At 40.2% G+C, this 25,518-nt stretch overlaps 1 protein-coding gene across 2 annotated transcripts in view; it reads right to left on the reverse strand.

Annotated features, from left to right (window-relative positions):
• Nucleotides 1–25,518, reverse strand: part of gopc (golgi-associated PDZ and coiled-coil motif containing) — a 53,042-nt gene that overhangs the window by 16,354 nt on the left and 11,170 nt on the right. Inside the window, exons 2-6 of one of the 2 annotated variants that reach the window (XM_063033711.1) lie at nt 8,865–9,029; nt 7,082–7,105; nt 3,621–3,796; nt 2,345–2,510; nt 823–918 (exon numbers count right to left, since the gene is read on the reverse strand). In XM_063033711.1, coding sequence (XP_062889781.1) covers nt 823–918; nt 2,345–2,510; nt 3,621–3,796; nt 7,082–7,105; nt 8,865–9,029 — 627 coding nt within the window. The remainder of the gene's footprint in view (nt 1–822; nt 919–2,344; nt 2,511–3,620; nt 3,797–7,081; nt 7,106–8,864; nt 9,030–25,518) is intronic. The other variant, XM_063033722.1, reaches the window with a different exon arrangement.

Below are 25,518 nucleotides of genomic sequence, written 5' to 3' on the forward strand. Positions count from 1 at the left end.
GATCAGTTCATCTTTTGCCCGCTTAGCTATTCACAGTAACAGAAATTTTGACCAGGGGTGCCCAAACTTTTGGATGCCACTGTAGCTATAACTGCAAATACTACTGTCGCAAATGCTATCAATTAAACAAAAGTTATCCAAGCCTTATTCTTCTACTCTACTTTTTTTTAAACATTTCCATTTAAATCTTTCAGAAGAATCGACTAACCCCAAATTGGTACAGTCAACTTTATCAAAAATATGAAACTCAGAGACACTCTGTTCACAACCTCAAACTTATGAAGCAGGAGAGTCTAAGCTTATTGACTTTGTGGACACCATTATCAGCCTCGCATAATTTTTAAAGAACATTAGTCTTAAAGCTGTGGAAACCAAATTTAAGAACAAACATGAGTTTTATTCTGCAACAAATCAACTCTATGTTTTCGATAACTTCATAAACCTTCAACCTGTGAAACTTCATCAAGATACAACAGCTATTCCATAAATAGAAACTAAATTACCTGTACTTTATAACGTTGATTTTCAAGGTTTGAGGACATAGGTGATAAATCAAGAAAAATTTACAGGCAATTAAGATTACACCTTGTGATGACTAATGTTGGCCAATTCCTTAAGAATTTGAAAATTAAAATTGAAATGTGTTGAGGGATTATAAGTTAAAACTCACATGGGTTAAAGATCAAGTGTATGCTGCTCATCATTCAAATTAAATAAAATTAACCATTACAATTAATACTGATATGAAGTTTCTGTTTTGAGTCAACATCAGTGTTTTCATTACTACAAGATAAACCCCGATTACTATTACAGCAGACTTACTGTAATCGATATACCAAGTCCTTCATGATCCTCTTTAACCAACAGTACTTTGCGAATTGGCCCAACCCCTTGGGTCTTTCTAATTATATCTGGATCCTAATTTTAGGAAAGAGGAAGAGATAAATAATTTTTGAATGTAAAAAGCGGGAAAACCCTCGTGATATTTCTTTAAAATCTTATAAAATTGAGCAATTTATAAAACAATTTAACATTACTACGATTTTTAACATGAGAAAAAAATCTAATGCAAAAATAAGTACATAATTCACTGCTGGAATTTTAAGCATTAAGATTATAATTTTAGGAAGTAAAACAGAATTATTCAGAATGAAGGCAATTCATCAGAATCCTGATGAAGGGTCTTCAACCTGAAATGCTTGAATTGCACTGTTTTTATTTCTGATGTCCAGCATCTGAAGATTTTTTTGATTTTCATTAAGAACACACATTCCAGTCAAATCTAATTTTGTGGAAACAATGAAAAATATTAATTAAGATCTAACATATTGAAAGGGCATCATAAAATAAACATTTTGATTTTTATGAAAAGGTAAATCGTGTAATAATATTATTCAACTTTCAGAACTCAAATTGTTTAAATACTCTAGCACAGATAGAGATTATAAAGTTCATTTATATATTACACTCTTTAATGAAGTAAACTTCTTATAAAATTGACATGTACTATACCTGACTAAGCCTATGATGTACAGAGGTCTGAAGGTCTCTGTACTTCAATCATACCTCTTGTGTACAGCACAAATTCTTGGTGAATAGTCAAGTGTCTAAGTCTAGATTTACAGCCTGAAATTGTAATTGTTAAGTTCCTAGTTACAACAAAATTTCTCATGTAGATTGATTTTACTGTATTATAAAATTACAGTAGGTCAATTTGAAATGAGTGCATTAAAATGCCCATCATGTATTTGATTAAAGTTAAGTCAACTGCTTCTTCCATTTGCAACTCCACACGTCCACACTTCAATTTCTCTGCTTAACCCTCATTTGTCCTGCACTATCACTGTCAATATTTGGTTACGTCAATCATAATGTCATCACAGACCAGGGTTTCCCAAACATGTGCCAGCTGAATCTAAATTGAGCACATACATTCTGCTAAGGTTTCTGTGGTTTTGGTAGCCTTGAGGAATCTTGTGAAAGTAGTAAAATAATTATGTGAATTGCATAGACAAGGTAATAATGAAAATAATACTCTTTGCTTTAATATGTTCATAAATACAATAACCATTTGCACAAACCAGATAACTAAAACCCATTAAGTATTCATTAGAAATGTTGACAGATGAATGCTTGCACCATTTGAAAACACTTCTAAAGACATAAGCAAGATCAAGAACTGAAGTAATACTTCAACCTAGAGATATGTTTCAATCTCAAACTTTGTACCTCTTATTGAGGCTCAAGGAGAATTTCATCATTTGGAAGGTTCTTAATAAAACAAGCTAATATACTAGTAAACATTATCTTTAGTTAGAAGAGTGAAATTTGAAATTTTGTGTACATGTCCAGGTGGCGTGGGCAAGGGTCGTTTAGGGTCGTTGCGTCCTCGGCATGCCCTAATAACCGTTTTATGTCTATGAAGATGTATTTCTGCTTCTAGCTGGTTCCAGAGTTTATCATGAGCAGGTCCCTTCATGTCTCGACCCAAAAGTTGGATTTGTTGGACCCTGCATGAAACATATTAACAATTACAAGGTTTTTTTAAAAAACATAGATGATACAAATCATAAACATGAGATTCAACAGATGCTAGAAATCCAGAATAACTCATGCAAAATGCTGGAGGAACTCAGCAGAGCAGGCAGCATCTATGGAATGGAATGGGTCTTGGGCCGAAATGTCAACTCTTTAATCCTTTCCACAGATGCTGCCTGACCTACTGAGTTCTTCCAGCACTTTGTGTTCTCTAGAAATAAATGGTGGTTTCTTAAAGAAGTTATATTTAAATCAGATTCAGACCCATTTTCATTTTAATGGAACAGAATCTTATATTGACGCTGGCTATTCGGCCCACTCACTCCATACTGGCTTCCAGTGGAATAACCGTATTGATCCCATTCCCATTCTTCTACTTCCCTGTATATCTGCAATTTATTCTCGCAAACAATGTGCATCAATTTTCCTTTGATTCTTTTCATGCTATTAACCTGAGATGAAGGAATTATTTTCAGTAACCAAATAAGCCAGTGCATCTTGGGATGTGGGGCAAAACAGGAACACATAAAGGAATCCCATGTTTACATATAGAACATTTATATCTGTGCACTTGTAGTGCTACTGTGACAATGTAGTTTCATTTGGGATCAATAAAGTATCTATCTATCTGCAATTTCTGCACAGACATTACCTGTAGGTCAATAGAATTAACTGATCACTATGTTGTCCGAGGTGTAACAAAAACTGAGAAAATATAGAGTGAATATAGAGTGAATCTTTAAATGTGACTATTCAACAGGAAAGTTCTTCCTTTCACCATAATAACCAGACTTTGTAGATTTTCCCAAATTTTCTGTTACGTTTTGTATGCCTCTTTAACAGTTGGATCAATATCTAAATTTAATTGTGACAATGTAGATAACTAAATTGAAATTATTACATTTAGAGAAGCATGAATTGGCACATGGATAGGAGGGGATGGTGGGTGATGGTCCAAGTGCAGGTTGATGGGAATAGGCTGTATAATAGATCAGCACGGATGAGAGGACCTGTTTTTATCCTGTAGTGCTCTATGACACTATAATTGAAGTAATAGTCAGTAATTGTGAGCCACTGCTTACCTGCCCGCTAGCTCTTTATCCAGATACTTAGCTGCTAGCCTTGCACCGTACACTTCAGCTTGTAGAACTGCTATATGTCGTCGCAGGGCTTCATTCTCTTTTCTTAGTAGCTTTACGTCAGCTTCAAGTTTTGCTTCCTTCACTTTTTCTTTTTTATTGGCTTCTAATTCTTTTTCCTTCCCAAAAAAAACACATTGTTTACCATTACATGTCATCAGTCTCATCAAAACAAAAAATCCTTTGCAATGAGAACCAAGACCCAACACCCAACACAATATCCCAACACTAAAGAATATCAAAGCCAAAATCTGAAGGATTTGAATAATTCAGAGCGGTATGACAAGAGAACTCAGTACTAACAGTGATATTTTTATTGGCTAACTCAAAGGATAATTAAAATGCTGTGAAAGCCACAAAGCAAAAGTTAAGAAATGGCTTTAAACTCAGAAACAGAAATTAGCAACAGAAAGCCAGGAGCAAGGGAATATTATTCCACCTTTCTTTCCTACTATTCAATGTCAAGCTTCTTAATATTTAGGCTGAAGAAAAAGAAATGAAAATATACTTTAGATTTAAAAAGCAGGGGTATGTAAAATACATAACTTCATTTATGTCAATGATCTTTGGTGACACAAAGCCAATTTGCCACAATTAGATTAGAAACAAAGAAACATAGAAAATAGGTGCAGGAGTAGGCCATTCGGCCCTTCGAGTCTGCACCGCCATTCAGTATGATCATGGCTGATCATCCAACTCAGAACCCTGTACCTGCCTTCTCTCCATACCCCCTGATCCCCTTAGCCACAAGGGCCATATCTAACTTCCTCTTAAATATAGCCAATGAACTGGCCTCAACTGTTTCCTGTGGCAGAGAATTCCACAGATTCACCACTCTCTGTGTGAAGAAGTTTTTCCTCATCTCGGTCCAAAAAGGCTTCTCCTTTATCCTTAAACTGTGAACCCTCTTTCTGGACTTCCCCAACATCAGGAACAATCTTCCTGCATCTAGCCTGTCCAATCCTTTTAGGATTTTATATGTTTCAATAAGATCCTCCCTCAATCTTCTAAATTCCAGCAAGTATAAGCCTAGTTGATCCAGTCTTTCATCATATGAAAGCCCTGACATCCCAGGAATCAATCTGGTGAACCTTCTTTGTACTCCCTCTATGGCAAGAATGTCTTTCCTCAGATTAGGGGACCAAAACTGCACACAATACTCCAGGTGTGGTCTCACCAAGGCCTTGTACAACGGCAGTAGTACCTCCCTGTTCCTGTACTCGAATCCTCTTGCTATGAATGAAAGCATACCATTCACCTTTTTCACCGCCTGCTGTACCTGCATGCCCACTCTCAATGACTGGTGTATAATGACACCCAGGTCTCGTTGCATCTCCCCTTTTCCTAATCGGCCACCATTCAGATAATAATTTGTTTTCCTGTTCTTGCCACCAAAGTGGATAACCTCACATTTATCCACATTAAATTGCATTTGCCATGAATTCGCCCACTCACCTTACCTATCCAAGTCACCCTGCATCCTCCTCACAGCTAACACTGCCGCCCAGCTTCGTGTCATCCGCAAACCTGGAGATGCTGCATTTAATTCCCTCGTTTAAGTCATTAATATATATTGTAAACAACTTGGGTCCCAGCACTGAGCCTTGCGGTACCCCACTAGTCACTGCCTGCCATTCTGAAAAGGTCCCGTTTATTCCCACTCTTTGCTTCCTGTCTGCCAACCAATTTTCTATCCACATCAATACCATACCCCCAATACCGTGTGCTTTAAGTTTGCACACTAATCTCCTGTGTGGGACCTGTCAAAAGCCTTTTGAAAATCCAAGTATACCACATCCACCGGTTCTCCCTTATCCACTCTACTAGTTACATCCTCAAAAAAATTCTGAGATTCGTCAGACATGATTTTCCTTTCACAAATCCATGCTGACTTTGTCCAATGATTTCACCGCTTTCCAAATGTGCTGTTATCACATATTTGCTAACTGACTCTAGCATTTTCCCCACCACCGATGTTAGGCTAACCGGTCTATAATTCCCCGGTTTCTCTCTCCCTCCTTTTTTAAAAAGTGGGGTTACATTAGCCACCCTCCAATCCTCAGGAACTAGTCCAGAATCTAAAGAGTTTTGAAAAATTATCACTAATGCATCCACTATTTCTAGATTAGATTAGATTCAACTTTATTGTCATTGTGCCAAGTACAGATACAAAGCCAATGAAACGCAGTGAGCATCTAACCAGAAATGCAAAGAATAGTGTTATTTACAAAATAACTGCAAATAAAAAGTAAGTGCTAAAGCACACAAATATAAAAGAACTGAGACAGTACAATATGGGTGCAATACTACTTAGTGCTGTGATGTGAGGTTCAGCAGGGTCACAGCCTCAGGAAGAAGCTCTTCCTGTGCCTGCTGGTGCGGGAATGAAGGCTCCTGTAGCGCCTACCGGATGGGAGGAGAGTAAAAAGTCCATGGTTAGGGTGAGATGCATCCTTGATAATGCTTTTCGCCCTGCCCAGGCAGTGTTTATGGTAGATGTTCTTAATGGTAGGCAATTGGGTGCCGATAATCCGCTGGGCAGTTTTCACCACACGCTGGAGTGCTTTGTGGTCTGATACGGGACAATTGCCATACCACACTGAGATGCAGTTGGTGAGTATGCTCTCAATGGTACAGCGGTAAAAGTCCATCAGTATCCTGGGACAGAGGTGAGCTTTCTTGACGCTCCGCAGGAAATAAAGGCGCTGTTGCACCTTTTTGATCAGGATGGAGGAGTTCAGGGACCAGGTGAAATCCTCGGAAATGTGGAATTTGAAGCTTGATACATGCTCCACTGATGTAGATGGGGACGTGAGTGTGGATCCTAGCATGCCTGAAGTCCACAATGATCTCCTTGGTCTTCTGGGTGTTGTCTATCACATCTATCACATAAAGTTCATATAACAGAATACTCAAGACATTTGAAAATATTTAATATTTTCCTTAGTTCTGAAAATGACATTAACTACAAAACGAGTTAACAGAAGAAATTCTACAGATGCTGGAAATGTGTAGTTAGTGCTGTGCAGCTGTCTTGGTGCTTGCTTTGTTAATTATTAAACTTTTCTTAACCCAACAGACATATTCTACACTGAGTTTGTAAAAAATGTATAATGCAATAATTTTGTTGAAACACCAGTGAAAAATGGTCAACAAATTAAGAATTATAGAAACAGTGAACTAGCTTATTTATGTCGACTTATTGGTGAGGCCTAGTTCAATTTACCACTGTTGTGCTCAATGTAAACGTCAAAAGCTAACTCTATTTACCAACAGTCAGTCCTCTGCTAGAGTCCAAAATCAAAATTCCAGCGTGATACGTACGGAAAGTACAAAACTAATGGAAGGCAGCATGAGCTGGCACGAAGCCCACAACACAAAACCACACCAGTGTACTCACTTACCATCTCATCCACTGAATGGACAGACTTGGGACAGGAAAGAAAAAGTTAGGAAGTTAGCATATAGAAAACAGTTAAAAAGGTACATTCACTGAAAAAAAAAGAGAAATCAATGGAGTTTGTACAAAAGCACCATAGAGATAGTATTCTAATATTCATTGCCATGTAATTCTACAGCACTGGTACTACAGTGAAAGGAGTGGCATTTTAAGTGAAAACACCTATATATCTAAAAGAGGACAAATGGACAACAAATGTTTATACAATATTACTGGTAGGATTGCACTATGGTCAGAACTCTATCTTTGCTGTATGGTAATATACAATATGGGGCTGCATGGTAGCATAGTGGTTTGCATCACGCTTATAGCATAGCCAGCATGGTTCAATTCCCACCGCCACATGTAAGGAGTTTGTACATTCTCCCTGTGACTGTGTGGGTTTCCTCCCACTGTCTAAAGTCATGCCGCTTTGTAGGTTAATTAATCATTGTAAACTGTCCTGTGGGTAAGCTAGGGGGATTGCTGGGCAGCACGGCTCAAAGGCCTATTCAGTGCTACATTTCAATAAATAAATAAAATACAGTACATCTATTTATTGTAATATACAGTAAATCACTTAGAACAGAAGGGACATAATAAAGAAATTTCCAGTTGACAGAAAGAAGCACCTCCCACTTGGTTAATGGTGAAGTGGAAAAGTATTGATACTGTACAGAGATACAGGTGTTCTACTCTGTTTGGCAAATGGAACTCAAAGCTGAGAAAAGTACATAAATAAACAAGTGGAGATGCAACAAAAAGAGGTATGAAAAATAAAATAAGGACAATTCATATTGTGGAGAAGCAGACAGACTAGAAACATATATTCACAAATCCTCAAAGGCAGCAAGATAAATTTATAAGATAGTTTAAAAAGAAATATGGGATTCTGAAGCACAGAACAATAGGAAAGTTACATTAAAACTGTACTCAAAACTAGCTTGAGCTCTGCAAGCAAGAGAAAATTTGCAGATGCTGGAAATCCAAGCAACACACACAAAATGTTGAAAGAACTCAGCAGGCCAGGCAGCAACTATGGAAAAAAGTACAGTCGATGTTTCGGACCAAAACTCTTCGGTAGGACTGGTTTTCTCGAAGGGTTTCGGTCCGAAACGTCGACTGTACTTTTTTGTGTGCTGAGGTCTGCAAATAGTTAGTTTCAGGTCAATGCAGGAAAGATGTGATTATACTATAAAGAATGCAGACTAGTTTTATAATAGTTGTACAGAAACTGCAGCTAAAATAAAAAAATAGATGGGCTATTTTCTCTAACAGTGAAGGCTGTGAAAGAACATTGCTGAATTGCATAAAGTTATGAAGGACCTAAATAAAGTCAACAGGAAGGATCAATTTTCCTTAATGCAGGTCAAAACTTAAAGGGGACTGATTTAAGGTAATTGAAAGGAGTGGTGAAGAGATGAAGGATTATTTTTACCCATAAAGTGGCAGGAGTCTGGAACTCACTGCCTGAAAGAGTGGTAAAAAATATAAAACCTCACAATTGTTGTGTAGTTGAAGAGTCAAGACCAACAAGGTTGTGAACCTTGTACTAGAAACAAGGATGAGGCTCGGTAGCCCCTTTATTTAACACCATAGTCATGCAGGGTTTAACACTTCCTCCCTATGTTGAGGTTGACACGTGAATATAATTTACATAAAACAGAAGCAGCCCAAATAATTCCAATGCTCAAAACAAATCTGGGTAACTTTGGAATGAATTTCATTTTGTTTTAATGATAACATACCAGCTTAGCCTTGATTGAGCCTGAGTCAACATTCTGCCCAGTCTTGGCATGTAACTGGAGTTGGACAGCATGAAGCTGCAAAAGCTGATCATGTACTTCTTTCTCCAACACAGCCTTCTCAGCCTGAGTATCGATTAACTCAGACTTCATGTCCAGTAGCTGAGCCTACAGAGCAAATAATTTAAACATGGTTAATAACTGCTAATTACTGTAAAATCGCATCTTTATTTTCTACAGGGCAGTGTTTTACAGTTTAATTGTGTATACCTCCAATAAACAGCATACCAATACACCCAAAATATACACATTAGATTTTATCTATGGCCTTTATAAGATACACTGAAACTAATGATCAAATCTGATCTTCAAATGCAAATTAATCCATAACCCAACAGGATCTCAGTCATCCTGAGTGCAGTATTTAGGAAAATCTTACAGTAACTATCACTGTAACTGTGAATTCTCCACAGTACTTTGAAGCAGCAACCGAATATCAAATACACAGGGAAACAAGTTCAATTGGTGAGTTTTATTAACTTAAATTTCCCTGTTTAGACATATAATTCCTTGAAATGATTCAGTAACAATAAAATGGAAAATGATGCAAATATTCAACTGATTAGCTGCCATCTATGGAATAAGAAACAAAAGTAAATTTTTCAGATTGATAACCTTCCATCAGAATTGTGTGTTTCCAGCATTTTCTCTTTTTCTTTTGAATTGCCAATGTTTGCAGTATTTTTAACTTAATGATAAGATCCAATTGCAAATAATTATTTAAATATTAGCCAAACTATGAAGAAATTTCTAACCAATCATTGTACATATTCATACCCTAAAATATCTTATATAGATTAAATAAATAACCCAAAAGGAAGTAACTTGCCATGGTATTCACAACGAGTTTCTTATTCTGTGTGGTCAGGGAAAAAGGGTACCGTTGTATGAATCACAAAGTTAGAGCCACCACATCCTACAGACTCACTGATTATGTCAGCAATTTGACCATTGTGCCAATGAGAAAGTTGTGAAACAGTTCTGAGTAAACCCACATGCTAACCCAAGCAAACCCACTTGCTACTTTGCAGAATATTGATTTTTAAAAGCTTCTCGAGTCAGATGCCAGAACACCCAGAAATGCATGTTTCCTGTAGATTAAACAGCCATCTGTTCTGGCTGTATTCTGCTGTGTCAGAAACTTAATCTGAACTTCTGATTTCTGCTGGCACTCCTGCAGCAATGAAACAATTAACTCCACACTACATAGATCAGTGTGGCCCGAATCATTCAGGTAATGCACAGTGGCTGCCTGAGGGCTGTCCAGGGTAAGGGTAGGCTCTTACAATGCTGAGATGATGAGTGTAGGGATGCCTTGAATTGGCACAATGAATCCAGCCCATTACTGCAGGCCAGTCTACAGAACTTAGTGGACACAGCCCAGGACATCACAGGCAAAGTTCTCCCCACCATTGAGCGAGCACTACCACAGGTAAACGAATAGATATGGTCATGAGGAAAGCTTTTGACACATTGGTTTTCATAAACCAAAGTACTGAATACAGGAGATGGGATGTTGTGTTGAAGTTGTGTTGAAGACTTTGGTAAGGCCTAATTTGGAATGTTGTGCACAGTTTTGGTCACCTACCTACGGAAAAGATGTAAAGGCTGAAAGAGTACAAAGAAAATTTACAAGAATGTTGCCGGGATTGGAGGACCACAGTTATAAGGGAAGACTGAATAGATTAGGACTTTATTCCTTAGAATATAGAAGATTGAGGGAAGATTTGATAAAGGTATACAAAATTGTGAGGGATACAGATAGGGTAAATGCAAGCAGGCTTTTTCCACTGAGGTTGGGTGGGACTACAACTAGAGGTAATGGGTTAAGGACGAATGGTGAAAAATTTAAGGGGAACGTGAGGGGAAGCTTCTTCAATCAGAGGATCGTGAGAGTGTGGAATAAGCTGCTAGCGCAAGTGATGCATGTGAGTTCGATTTCAATGCTTAAGAGGAGTTTGGATAGTTATTTGGATGGTAAGGGTATGAAGGGCAATGGTCCCGATGCAGTCCATGAGAGTAGGCAGTTTAAATAGTTTGTCACAGCCTGTTTCTGTGCTGTACTCTTCTATGACTCTATGACAAGAAAGCAGCATCTATCACCAAGGACCCCCACCATATTTGCCATGATCTTTTCTTAATACTATTATTGACTAGGGTGTACAGGAGCCTTAGGTCCCACACCTCCAGGTTCAGGAACGGTTATCAGCCTTCAAGCATCAGGCTCCTGACTCACTTTTCTCAATCCCAACAATCTCAACTGACGTAGTAGGGCACTGAATTTGTAACTATGGGGAAATATCCAGACTAACAAAAACAGGGCATTGTCAACAACTTCCATCACATCGAACAGCTATGATGAGACACCAAGGATACAAACAGTATATCAACAAGTGGATAAGCTACTGCTAATGGCCAAAAATGATTGGCACTCACTCACGGTGCCAGTTCAGATGCAAATCTAAACTTAGCACTGAATAGCTGCAACACTTGTTCAAGCATGTCCAACACCAACCCTCACATGCTACCATAACACATTGCCACCGTAAGTCACGCAGCAATGTAATGACTTTATTGTGAGTGCTCTAGAGCACTGAATCCTCAGCCAGGTTACCAGCAAAGCAGTGGGCAGAAGCAGAAAGGGCAGGGGTTGGCACCGAGTTCCTGCACCACCAGAGATGTACCTTGCTATACAAAGCAGCATAGCACTTAGTGCGATGCTACTTCAGTTTGGGGCAACAGAGTTCGTAGTTCAATTCTGATGTCATCTGTATAAAAAGTTTGTACGTTCCTTCCCATAATAATGTGGGTTTACTTTGAGCGCTCCAGTTTCCCCCCACATTCCAAAGACCCACAGGCTAATAGGTTAATTAGTCATTGTACATTGTTCTGTAATGAGCTAAGGTTAAGTCAGGGGTTACTAGGCAATGAGGCTCATTGAAGAGCCTGTTCCATGCTGTATCGCTAAAAAAAATGTTGTAATGATCCCTTTTAGCATTGATTCCACTAATGCTCTCATTCATCTTATCATATTTAAACATTTTTACACGTTGCAAATCTCTCCAATTTCCCTTTGAAAGATGAAATAATCTCTGCTTCAACCACTTTTTAATCACAAAGCATTACATTCTTCAGCACACCATGTAAATAGAGGCTCACAGAAATCTATCACTTCAGTGTCTTGGTATCAACTATTTGCTCCTCTTCATATCAACATTAAAAAGGGGAAAGAGGAACAAACCCTTTAATCCAAAAGCAAAATACTGGAGCTGGAAATTTTTAACAGGACATCAGCGGTGTAGAGAAAAACCAAATGAAAGTTTTAAATTAGATTGAGAAGCTTTTAAAAAACAACTAAAAAGCCATAAGAGAAAAAAAATATGAAGTTAAGCTAGCCAATAGTATCAGAGGATACCACAAGATTGTTCAGATATATCAAGAGTAAAAGAGAACAAAGAAATGGCGTATAAACTTAATAAATATCGTGTGTCAGTCTGCAATGTAGAAGACACTAGCAATATGTCAGAAATTTTTGGAGTGTCAGGGAGAAGAATTGTGTGTAGTTGCTATTACTAAGGAGAGGATTTCTGGGAAGCTGAAAAGTCTGAAGGTAGATAAGTCACCTGGACCAGATGGACTATATCCCAGGGTTCAGAAAGAGGTAGATCAAAAGATTATGGAGACATTAGTAATGATTTTTCAAGAATCTCTATATTCTTTAATAGTTCTAAAGGACTGAAAAATTGCACAGGCCACTTCATTCTTTAAGAAGTGAAGGAGGCAGAAGAAAGGAAATTATAGGCCTATATGCTTGGCTTCAGTGGTTGGGAAGAGGCTGGAGTCCATTACTAAGGATGAGGTTTTGGGGTACTTGGAGGCACATGATAAAATAGGCCAAAGTCTGCATGGTTTCCTTAAGTGGAAATCCTGACTGACAAATCTGTTGGAAATCTTTGAGGAAATAACAAACAGGATACAGAAAGAGTCAGTGGATGTTGTATACTTGGATTTTAAGAAGGCCTTTGACAAGGTGCTGCACAAGAAGCTGCTTAACAAGATAAGAGCCCACGGTATTACAGGAAAGACATTAACATGGATAGAAGATATGCTGACTGGCAAAAGGCAAAGTGTGGGAATAAAGAAGGCCTGCTACGGTTGGCTGCTGGTGACTAGCTGTCCTTGCTAGGACCACTTCTTTTCATGATTTGGATAACAGAATTGATGACTTTCTGAAGTTTGCAGTAGATACAAAGACAGATGGAGGGGCAGGTAGTGTTAAGGCAGGGGTCCCCAACCTTTTTTGCACCACGGACCGGTTTAATATTGCTGACCAGCCAAACCGAGGGGGGAGGTGATGTTCAAGTAGGGTTAAACTCACCTCAACATGTCTTTTACAGTGAGGGTTGCCAACTTTCTCACTCCCAAATAAGGGACAAAAGTAGCAGTCAAATACGGGACACTTGTGTTTACCCCAAGAAAAACTACCATGATCATGACCATGTGCGCATATGTGACGTGTGCATGCGCGTACGTGCCGATTTTTTTTCTCCACAAATCGGTTTTGGCTTAATCTTCCCAACTACACTGTACATACATTATTTCTACTTTATACAGGCTGTGTATTTATCATATCATTCCTGCCTTTACTATATGTTAATGTTATTTTAGGTTTTATGTGTTATTTGGTATGACTTGGTAGGTTATTTTTTGGGTCTGGGAATGCTCAAAAATTTTTCCCATATAAATTAATGGTAATTGCTTCTTCGCTTTACGCCATTTCAGCACGAAAGGTTTCATAGGAACACTCTTAGTGGGAGAAATACGGGACAAGGGCGGTCCCGTATGGGACAAACCAATTTAGCCCAATATACGGGATGCCCCAGCAAATACGGGACAGTTGGCAACCCTATGTTCAAGTTCAACAGTGCATGACAGGGAATGAGGAAAGGTGCAGCTGACTCATATCATTTCCTCGCGGCCCGGTAGCACATGCTTTGCGGCCCGGTGGTTGGGGACCGCTGCGTTAAGGAAGCAGCGAGACTGCTGAAGGACTGACAGAATGGGAAAAGAAGTGTAAGATGCAATATAATTCAGGGAAGTGTATGGTCATGCACTTTGGAGAAGGAATAAAGGCAGACTCTTTTCTAACTGGGGATAGAATTCAAAAATCAGAGGTGTAGAGGAGCCTGAGAGTCCTTGTGCAGGGCTTCCTTAAAGGTTTACTTGTAGGTTGAGTTGTCGGTCAGAAAGACAAATGCAATGTTAGCATTCATTTTGAGAGGTCTGGAATATAAAAGCAAGGATGTAATGCTGACGCTTTATAAGGCATTGGTCAGACTGCACTTGGCGAGTAATATGAGCAGTTTTGGGCCTCTTGTCTAACAAAAGATGTACTGGCATTGTTGAGGGTCCAGAGGAGGTTCACAAGAATGATTCTAGGAAGAAAAAATTAACACGAGGAACATTTGATGGCTCTGGCCATAAATTCACTGTAGTTTATAAGAATGAGGGAGAACCTCACTGAAACCTATTGAATATTGAAAGGCCTACATAGAGTAGATGTGGAGTGGGGGAGTTTAGGACCAGAGAGCACATCCTCAGAACAGAGGGATGTCCATTTAGGACAGAGATGAGGAGGAATTTCTTTAGTCAGAGGGTAGTGAATCTGTGGAATTCATTACCATAGGCATCTATAGTGGCTAAGTTATTGGGTCTATTTAAGACAGAGCTTGATAGTTTCTTGATTGGTAAGGGTGTCAATAGTTGCAGGGGAGTGCGGGAGTGTGGGGTTGAGGGTCAGCCATGATTGGGCGGCGAAGCAGATAGGCCGAACGACTTAATTCTGCTCCTAGGTCTTATGGTCTTATGACCTAATGGTCTAAAGGATCTACCGTAAATTCCGGTGTATAAGCCGAGAATTTGGCCCAAAATTTTGGTCCTAAAATTAGGGGGTTGGCTTATACAGAGGGTGCCAACTTTGGAAAACCGAACACACGGAACACAAGTCGTATTTACCGGCTGTTTTTGAGTCAAATTCGTTCCACTGTCAACGCATGAATTCTTTGAATGGTTGGTTTAAACTCACATCTAGTGGCTGGAGCACGGACATCAAACCACCGGGGATGACTGCGATGTCCGTATTTTCAGCTTTCAATGCTGCTTTTGTCTCACCTGACAAGTGTGCTTTGAACATGTCCCAGATAAGAGGCGACTTTTCCTTCCCGAAACCTTCAGGACGTTGACACCACACCTCTTTAACCCACTTCAAGCAACCCGCTTCGTCCATCCAGCAGAGTATTTGGACGTAAACACCCCGCAGTAATTTTCTGAGCAATCTTTGATTTTTGTCTCAACACAAGATCACCTCTATTCATAAATCCGGTGCACCAAATTCACGTAGCTTTGAAATTTTCGCTAACCTCATGGTGTTTTTCGTCTCATTTCAACACTTGAACTTGAATTATTTCTCTGGTAGCAATGTATCCAGACAATCACTGGTGATTCACCTACTCTAAAACTTTTTCTTCCAGTTCTGGCCACTGGCATGTTTTCCCATGGTTTGCACATTTCATCTTTGACATTTCCCTCAGCGTGTCCTCTGCCTTTCTCCACTCTCTCACTTGTTTCTCATTTACACTAAACTTCTTAGCAGCTGCAGAATTATTCGTTCCTTTAGCAAAATCAACAACCTTCAGCTTGAAGCCAGCATCATATCGCATTCATTTTAATCTTTTGAACATGGTGGTCGTAAACTCAATGGTGAGTACACGTACTGATCCCGCCACCCCGTGTTATGTTTTAACGAGATTACGATGGGCGCTAAACGGTTTCACAGGGGTTACATTCCAGAGGATTCTTTACCATTGGGAACCTAATCCAAAACTTCCCTCCCTGATTTATTTATTTATTAAGAATTCGCTTATAACGCTTGACAATGTGTAGACCTGGTTTTTTAGCAGGTACTGACTGGTTCACAAAATTTCCAGGTTCCAGATCCAGCAAAGCTGAGTACCGGCATGTGAGATCTTGTGATCTTTTCTGGTTAAATCAAAAACCTCTACAAAGGGGGTCAGCTTATACAAAGGTAACATGAAAAAGTCACTTCTTTAACCTTGAAAATGGGGTTATATTCCGGGTTAGTTTATACTCTGGAATATACGGTAAATGGGAGAAAACGAAATTCTAAATAAAACAGTTCCAAGTTGCCGAGAAAAGTAAAGCTGTTCTATAACATGACAGAGATCTAGAAAGAATAAATGACTTGTCGCAATGCCACCATCAGAACAAGTGGTTAACAAATGAGTGTCAATTTCTTCCAGTTCCCTCCCACATCCCAAAGACACATGGACTAGTTGCTTAATGGACCACCACAAATTGCATATTGCACCGGTGAGTGATATAATCTAGGAAATTATGAGAATGTGAGGAGAATAAATAAATAGGGTCAGTGTAGGATTAATGTACAGTATATGGGTTGTTGTTGGTTAGTGTGGACCCAGAAGATAAAAGTCTTTATCATTCCTTTTGATTTTATGTACTTCTATCAAGTCATTCCCCTTTAGGGAAAAACAACTGAAATTTTGTAGAGGGCAGGCTCAAGGCTCAGAAGAGGGTCAATTTCTTTGCTATATATCTTTATGATTATAATAAATAGAATTATCTAAGCAAAGTACAAATAGAAGTGAGTAACGAAATCTAAATTCACCCAATAAGACCAAAAAAGTGTACAACTGGAAATATGGCACTCAAGCCTGCAATTTAAATTTTAAATTCAAGATTCCAGATTATTTGATGTCATTTCTAGTACACAAGTGTAAAGGAAAACAAAATATTTGTTACTTCGGATCCAATACAGCAAAAAAAGAGGAAAAAAACACATAAATAACATATTTTTTGTTTTTTTTCACGGTAACACGTCGAAGCTGCACCCTCTCTAACATGCTGGTAGAGAGTGTTTTATTTGGGTTTTTAGTGCTGGAAATAGTTACATTCCAACACGTCTCATTAGCGGGACAGAAGCATGGTCGCATTGTGTATTCCAGGGACCAGCTGATTGCGCTTATGCCGGCCGGTTTAGCGAGCACAGCGGCAGACACCCCTGCTGAAATCTGGAGGAAAACACACAGAGGATGCAGAGGGGGATCACAAAGTCGAGGAAAGAGAACCGGGTCGAGACAACAGAGACTTATGGAGAAGAGGAGTTCAGTGGGTAATAAAATGGATGAGTTCACGGCGCTAGCCAGGCGTCAGAGAACTTTTCGGGAGTGCAATGTTATGTGTTTCACTGGAACGGGGCTGCACGAGGACATACCCGATCAAAACTTCTCCATGGACGGCTTCCAGACCGTTCGGGCTGACCGGAAGTGCACTGAGAGTGGTAAGCGTAAAGGAGTTGGGTGCTTACTGTTCTGGTTAACAACAGATGGTGCAATCGGGTCATATTACGATCGAGGAACATGTTTGTAGACCGGATATTGAACTTTTTACTGCTGGACGTCGGCCATATTCCACCGAGATACAACACTGGGCGGCACAGGAGGTCGTTCCTGCCTGTGGCCATCAAACTTGCAGCTCCTCCCGTGGAGGGTCAGACACCCTGAGCCAATAGGCTGGTCCTGGACTTATTTTCCATCTGGCATAGTTTGCATTTTGTTGTTTGATTGCTTGTGGTTTTTGTATTGCTATATTTATGCTCTATTCTTGGTTGGTGCGGCTGTAACGAAACCCAATTTCCCTCGGGATCAATAAAGTATATCTATCTATCTATCTAACAATAATAAAAGAACAATAAATATAATTGCATAAGAGAGCTTATATATATAGATTAATTGTATGTTCATAAAGTGTTGCTAGGTGCAGGCTGATACTGACCTGGCTCTCAAGGAACTGTACGAGACCAACAGCACCCTGGAGAATGTACACCCAGAGGCTGCTTTCATCGTCGCCGAAGACTTTAATGGAGCTTGTGGAACACGGGGAGATAGCATACTCAACTACTCCTACTCTCCCTTCCACAAAGCTAACAAAACACTCCTCCATCCGCTGTTTGGTAAATCATATCACTCTTCCATTTTGCTGCGGCCTGTGTACAGGCAGAAGCTGAAACAAGAGGCGGCCATATTTAAAACTGTCAACTACTGGTCCGACCAATCAGTCTCCATGCTTCAGGACTGCTTTGATGTCATCAACTGGAATGTCCTTCGTGATGAGGATGTCTCTGAGTTCACGGAAGGGGTCACGAGCTTCATCCAGAAGTGCATCAAGGACATTGTCTCCCAAAAGTCAGTCAGGGTCTATCCAAACAAGAAACCCTGGATCAACTGTTTCGTGCGTGCTGCACTTACCGTACAAGACAGAGCTTATGTTGCCGGTAGCCAAAAGGAACTCAAGAAATGCAGCTACCATCTACGCAAAGTCATCAAGGCAGCGAAACAACAATACAGGGATAAGATCCCAACACAACTCTCCACCAACAACACACACAGCTTATGGCAAGGTCTGCACACCATCGCAGTCTTCAAAGCCATGCACAGTGGTGCTGCCAACATCACTGCCTCTCTCCCAGATGAGCTATATCTTTTTTATACTCAGTTTGATAACACGGAGCCCCCAGGGAGAGCCACTGAAGTGACCAGCACCTTGGTCATCTCTGAGGCTGAAGTAGACAGATGTTTCCAATGAATGGACAGTCACAAGGCTGTGGGACTGGACGGCATCCCGGGACAGTACTTAGGATGTGCATGGCATAACTGGCAGGTGTGGTTACAGACATTTTTAATCTCTTCCTCTCCCAGTGTGTGCCCTCCTGTTTTAAAACATCCACCACTGTCCCTGTACCTAAAAAGAGCAAGGTAATATATCTGAACGACTGGTGTCCTGTCACACTCACCTCAACAATAAGCAAATGCTTTGAGAGGCTTTGAGAGGACTACATCTGCAGGATGCCACCACCAACACCGGTCCCCTACAATTCGCCTACCAACACAACCAATTGACAGATGATGCAATAGCCACAGCTCTACACACCGTCCTTACACACCTGGAGAAGAGGGATGCTTATGAGAATGCTGTTCTTGGATTACAGTTCAGCATTCAACACCATATTTCCCTCCAGGTTTGACAAGAAGCTCACAGACCTTGGCCTTCACCCTGCCTTGTGCAGCTGGATCCTGGACTTCCTGTCAGATCACCGGCAGGTGGTAAAAGTGGGCACCCTCACCTCTGCCCCTCTGACCCTCAAAACAGAAGCCCCTCAGGGCTGTGTACTAAGTCCCCTCCTATACTCCCTGTATACCCATGACTGTATCGCCACCCACAGCTCCAAACTGCTAAATTAAATTTACAGATAATACTACATTGATTGGTCTTATCCCAAATAATAATGAGGCAGCCTATCGAGAAGTCATTGCCCTGACGCAGTGATGTCAAGAAAACAATCCCTTCCTCAATGTCTCAAAAACAAAAGAGCTAGTTGTGGACTACAGGAGGAATGGAGACAAGCTAACCCATATTGACATCAATGTATCTGGGGTTGAGAGGGTGAACAGCTTTAAGTTCCTCAGCATACACATCACCGAGGATCTCACGTGGTCTGTACATACTGGCTGTGTGGTGAAAAATGCACAACAGCACCTCCTTCGCCTCAAACGGTTGAAGGGGTTTGGCACGAGTCCCCAAAACCTAAGGACTTTCTACAGGGACACAACTGAGAGCATCTGACTGGCTGCATCACTGCCTGGTATGGGAACTGTACTTCCCTCAATCGCAGGGCTCTGCAGAGAGTGGTATGGACAGCCCAGTGCGTCTGTAGATGTGAACTTCCCATTACAGTCGGCCCTCCGTATCCGCGGGCATTTGGTTCCAGGACCGCCCACGGATACCAAATTCCGTGGATGCTCAAGTCTCGTATATAAAATGGTGTAGTATTTGCATATAACCTACGCACATCCTCCCGCATACTTTAAATCATCTCTAGGTTATTTATAATACCAACACAATGTAAATGCTTGGTAAATAGTTGTTATACTGTAATGTTTAGGGAATAATGACAAGAAAAAAAGTCTGTACATGTTCAGTACAGATGCAACCATCGTAGCTCTTCTGGGAACACTGATGCTACCTCGGCCTCAGCCGATGCCAATTCTCCTGTAATCTTTAAATTCTTGAAGCACTTTACATAGCTAGCCAGCCATCCCTTACTAGCCTTAAACTCCTTCCTCTCGCTCACAGCACAAGTAGCGAACGAATGAGATGCGAGGCGAACAATGCTCAAACAACAAGTAATACTTTTAATCATCTCTTGATTACAGTACTTTATGCTCCCTCTTAGCCTTTGAGGAATTGCTTTGACCACTTTATTGCTTTTTAGGAGCCATTTTTTCACAGAAACAAAGGGTGCATACAACACAAGTAGCGAGGCGAACAATGCTCAAACAACGAGTGCTGGAGAGAACTTCCAGGTTTTTTTTAATCCTGATCCGCGGGTGGTTGAATCTGCGGATGCGGAACCTGCAGATATGGAGGGCCAACTGCATTCAGGACATTTACAGAGACAGGTGCATAAAAGGGGCCCGAAGGATCATTGGGGACCCACATCACCCCAACTACAAACTGCTCCAGCTGCTACCATCCAGGAAATGGTACCACAGCATCAAAGCCAGGACCAAATGTCTCCAGGACAGCTTCTTCCACCAGGCCATCAGATTGATTAATTCATGCTGATACAATTGTATTTCTATGCTATACTGACGGTCCTGTTGTACATACTATTTATTACAAATTACTATAAACTGTGCATTATACATTCTGACAGAGCTGCAACGTAAAGATTTTTACTCCTCATGTAGGTGAAGATGCAAGAAATAACGTAAATTCAATTCAAGAGTATCTGTAGTTACAGTGACTCTGACAGGAAATAATAAAGTTGTTGTGGTGGGAGGTGGGGTGGGTCAGTGGATAGAGATGTTTTCGTTGCTAACTTTTACAGTTTGGGAAAAGTAGTGGTTCTTGAGCTTGGTGGTCCTGGCGTGGGTGTTATGTAGCCTCCACCCTGATGAAAATGGGATAAACAGTCCATGAGCAAGGGGTGTGGGATCCTTCACAATGTTGCTGGTCTTTTCCCAGCATCTTTCTGTATACACTGGCTGGTGTGGGTGATGATTTGAGCAGTTTTGACCACTCGTTGTAGAACCTCCCTCTCTGCCACAGTACAGATTCTGCGTCATATAGTGATGCTGCACGTTAGGGTGCTCCCTACTGCACATCTGTAGAAGGACGCAAGTACCGATGTGCATAGTACAACTCCCTTCAGCCTCCTCAGAAAGTTGAGGCATTAATGAGCTTTCTTGTAGGCCCTTCTGTAGGCCATCTCATCATTGTTGGTAATAAGCCCCACCACTGTTGTGTACTTTATACTGAATATGGAAGGCTAAGTTGCATCCAGCAAGTTGAACTCCTTGCTTTAACTACTGACAATCTACCACCAGATTTAAAAGAACACCTTCTTTGAGATAGCACCATTAACATTTTTTTTCACTTTCAGTTCTCTTCATTTCCACCTTACCCTCTTTCTCTCCACCCCTCCCTCTTCAAAACATTTTTGATTTCTGACTTCTTCATTTGCATGAAAGGCACCAGTGTGTGACAGTTTTTCTTTGCATAGATGATACCCAACCTAGCATTGCTAAAGATGTCATGAAAAATTAAAAATCTCTTTTAATTGTGTAGATTGCCTAGATAACTGTGAATATCACAGCATTAAAATAACTGAACAATAGTATTGATTATTAGAAACATTATTACTGTTGACTGGATGAATTTTGCTGCGCTGAAATGGATAAACTTGTGCAATACAGTTCATGAAAAAATATGTACATAGGTTCCATTCTAAAGAACTGAAAACTTTGACAGTCAACACAAATATCCTTTCCAATAGTTGCATCTATGAAATAAAAGGAACAGCATGCCATTGAGCATGTTCTAAGTTAGTAGAAAGATGGCATAATCCTTCAGATAATAAACGATTCCAATTAATCAAGTGTCCAAACACTGCTAAGTATTGTTCGTAAGTCCATCGAATATAGGAGCAGAATTAGACCATTTGGCCGATCGAGTCTGCTCCACCATTTCATTGTGGCTGATCCATTTCCCTCTCAGGCCCAGTCTCCTGCCTTCTCCCCGTTCCCCTTCATGCCCTCACCAATCAAGAATCTATCAATCTCTTCCTTAAATATTGGCCTCCTCAGCTGGTGTGGCAAGAATTTCAGATTCACCACTCTCTGGTTAAAGAAATTCCTCGGCATCACGGTTCTAAATGGACATCCCTCTATTCTGAGAGTGTGTCCTCTGGTCTTAGACCACCGCGCACTATAGGAAACGTCCTCTCCACATCCACTCTATCGAGGCTTTTCAACATTCGATAGACTTCAATGAGATCCTCTCTCATTCTTCTGAATTCTAGTGAGTACAGGCCCAGAGCTATCAAACACTCCTCATATGATAAGCCTTTCAATCCTGGAATCATTTTCGTGAACGTCTTTTGAACCCTCTCCAATGTCACCACATCTTTTTTGTCATTGAATTTTAAACTTCTGGTGAGATTAACTGATAAAATAAAAAGAAGGGCATAACGATTTTTGATCATTTTAGGCTACTGGTCCTTATCGACTATGCCTTCAGTGGCCACATTACTAGGTACACCTGCTCATTCCTGCAACTATCTAATCAGCCATCATGCGACAGCAACTCAATGCATAGAATCATGCAGACATGATCAAGGGGTTCAGTTGTTGCTCAGTGAAAATATCAGAATGGGGAAGAAATGTGATCTAAGTGACATTGAACGTTAATGTTTGTTGGTGCCAGACAGGGTAATTAGGTATCTCAGAAACTCCAGATCTCATGGGATTTTTTTTTACACACAACAGTCTCTAGAGTTGACAGAGAATGGTGTGAAAAACATCCAGCGAGTGGCAGTTCTGTAGGCAAGAATTCCTCATTAATGAGTGAGATCAGAGGAGAATAGCCAGACCAGTTCAAGCTGACAGGAAGGCGACAATAACTCAGATAACCACACATTACAAGAGTGGTGTGCAGAAGAGCATCTCTGAATGCACAACGCATTGAACCTTGAAGTGGATGGGCTACAGCAGCAGAAGGTCATAAATGTACTGTCACGTACCCCGTGACGGGAATAAAGAACCAGCAAAGACGGAAAACACTTTGGAGTCCAGCATTGCTATTAACTAATAATATTTATTAGTAACTACGCAATACAGTAATATAAATGTAGATAAATCAAACAGGTTAGCAATGATTATATATATAAGTAAGTATATCAGTAAATGTGGAAATACATATATGAAAAACCAAGCTTCTTTAAGTCTAGGGGTAAAAACATACAGTCTTACGATGATGATTAAAGTTCAGTTCAGTTCAGTTCATGGTATTGAGTTGAGTCTTCAGATGAGCTGACGTCGTCGATCTTCTCATTGTCCTTCGAAATCCTTTAAAAGTCACTACCTGTGACTTTAACAAAGGGGACCGGTTTTCTGTGGTGGAGCTATCACCCAGGCGAGAGCGGACACATGGACAACTCCCCACCAGTCAACCCCTTTCCTTTTCACTGCAAGGGCGACTGATCGATCCACCTGATCGATCCTCCGAAACCCACTTTTTCTGCAGGCACAACAATGCTCATTCAATGTCCAAAACATGTGTCTGAGGTCTATCATCTGACCTCCTATTTTATCTTCCCGTGCTGAGCACCAACTGACACTCAAGTAACTCCTCCTTCCTTTGTCTGTGTAAGAAATGTACAAACACGCCATGTCCTTGGGAGTATCAACACGCTGCCGAAAATCATAACATCGAGTGTCCATCAAATAACACCACCTTCGGTCACCATAGCAACTCACGAGCTGCTCGGTGCCATCTCTCTCTCCAACTCAGCAGAAATCCAAAAGTTAGCTAGTTCTTCCTCGTGCCTTGAAGTGACAGTCCAACAGTTAGTCTTCCTCTCTCTCTCTTCAAAACAAGGTATCGAAGTTAAATAACTCTCTCTCTCTCTTTTCAAAAGCACAGTTAATAGGGGTAAACAAGCACAGTTCATAGGGGTAATTCAGGATCCCGTCACAGTACACTCAGTGGCCACTTTATTAGGTACAAGAGGAACCTAATAAAGTGACCACTGAGCGAATATGAAGTATTGACTAATCCATACAAGGAACTTCTCAGTAAAACTACTGCATGGGTGAAAACAGCTTCACTGTGGAGACATCTGTCAACAGTCAGCGATTTGTACTACACAATGTTAAAGTAATCATTTTGCTGCATCTTTATTTAAAAGTAAGCTAACAATGACAAAACAGATCATCCCTAACAGATTTTGCTGGGCTGCACTAACCTTTCAAAGGGATTTGGTACAGGTCTTCATGGCTGCATTGTAACCACATCCAAAAACATACCTGTACAAATTCAAAAGTCCAATGTACGTAGATTCATTCCTGAAAATGGAAAAATATTGTATACTCCCTCCACTCTTTGTAATTGTTCTTTCACATGTCTTATGTGCTTTTAATTTACATGCATTACAATACCTTGGAGGTATGGTTATACATACTGAGTGATTTTCTGCAATTTCCAACTTAAGGCCAAAATCTTGGTTTTACATATCATCTCTACCATAGCAAAAGCATCTCAAGACACTAAGACATAGAAGCAGAATTAGGCCATCAAATCTCATCCCTTCATAAAAGCAATCACACAAAATTTTACTCTCTATCATGTGTGAAAAATAAAAATCACCAATTCACTATATTAAATTTTACAAATCCAAACAATCCTGTGACATGGTCAAAAAAAGTAATCACGTTAGTATTATTCATATCTGATGAAGGGGTAACATGTTGAGCTATGGCTTTCAATTCCATTTTAATATAATGGCAAGAAATAAAATTTTACTACTATTATCCATAAAAACGGTAGATTCAATCACATGAATGCGCAAATCTGGTTACGATTATCATATACTTAATTGCTCTTTACTCACAGGAGTCAAATGTACAAAATAAGAGTTTTTTTTCAGCCAGTTCTTTCTCCTATTAAGCAACTGCAGTCATTTACACTTGATCCTATTGGTCAATCACTTCATTCCACGTATGGTAAGAATTACTGTGGTAATGACTAGAACACAAAATATTTGTTAAATTTAAAGTATCAAAAGCAATGGAACAGTAATCATGCGAGTTGTTCAAGTGATTGTTGAGCCTGATCTACAGGTTCTACTGGTTCTTATCACATCTCCTTTTCTTAGACAATCCCTCAGGGTCATGGATGATTTTTTTTTACTCTAGTCCTAAGATGGCTGAAGATTTCTGCGTGGGATCATTTGATAAGGGTGGGTAGTCAGAAATGTTGTGCAGTCCTACCACAGTGGGAGGGAGGGGAGGGAGGGGGGAGAGGTTCCCTCTCTCCTTACCACAACCTGTAGAAGGCTGCAATATGCTCCTACTATAATCCTTGAAGAACATGGGACCTTCCCAGATGCTGTCCTTCACCCTGAATGGTTGTGGCCAGTGACTGAAGTGAACTTCTTTAA

Source organism: Mobula hypostoma, chromosome 2, assembly GCF_963921235.1.
Source record: "Mobula hypostoma chromosome 2, sMobHyp1.1, whole genome shotgun sequence".
In the NCBI taxonomy this organism is placed as follows: domain Eukaryota; kingdom Metazoa; phylum Chordata; class Chondrichthyes; order Myliobatiformes; family Myliobatidae; genus Mobula; species Mobula hypostoma.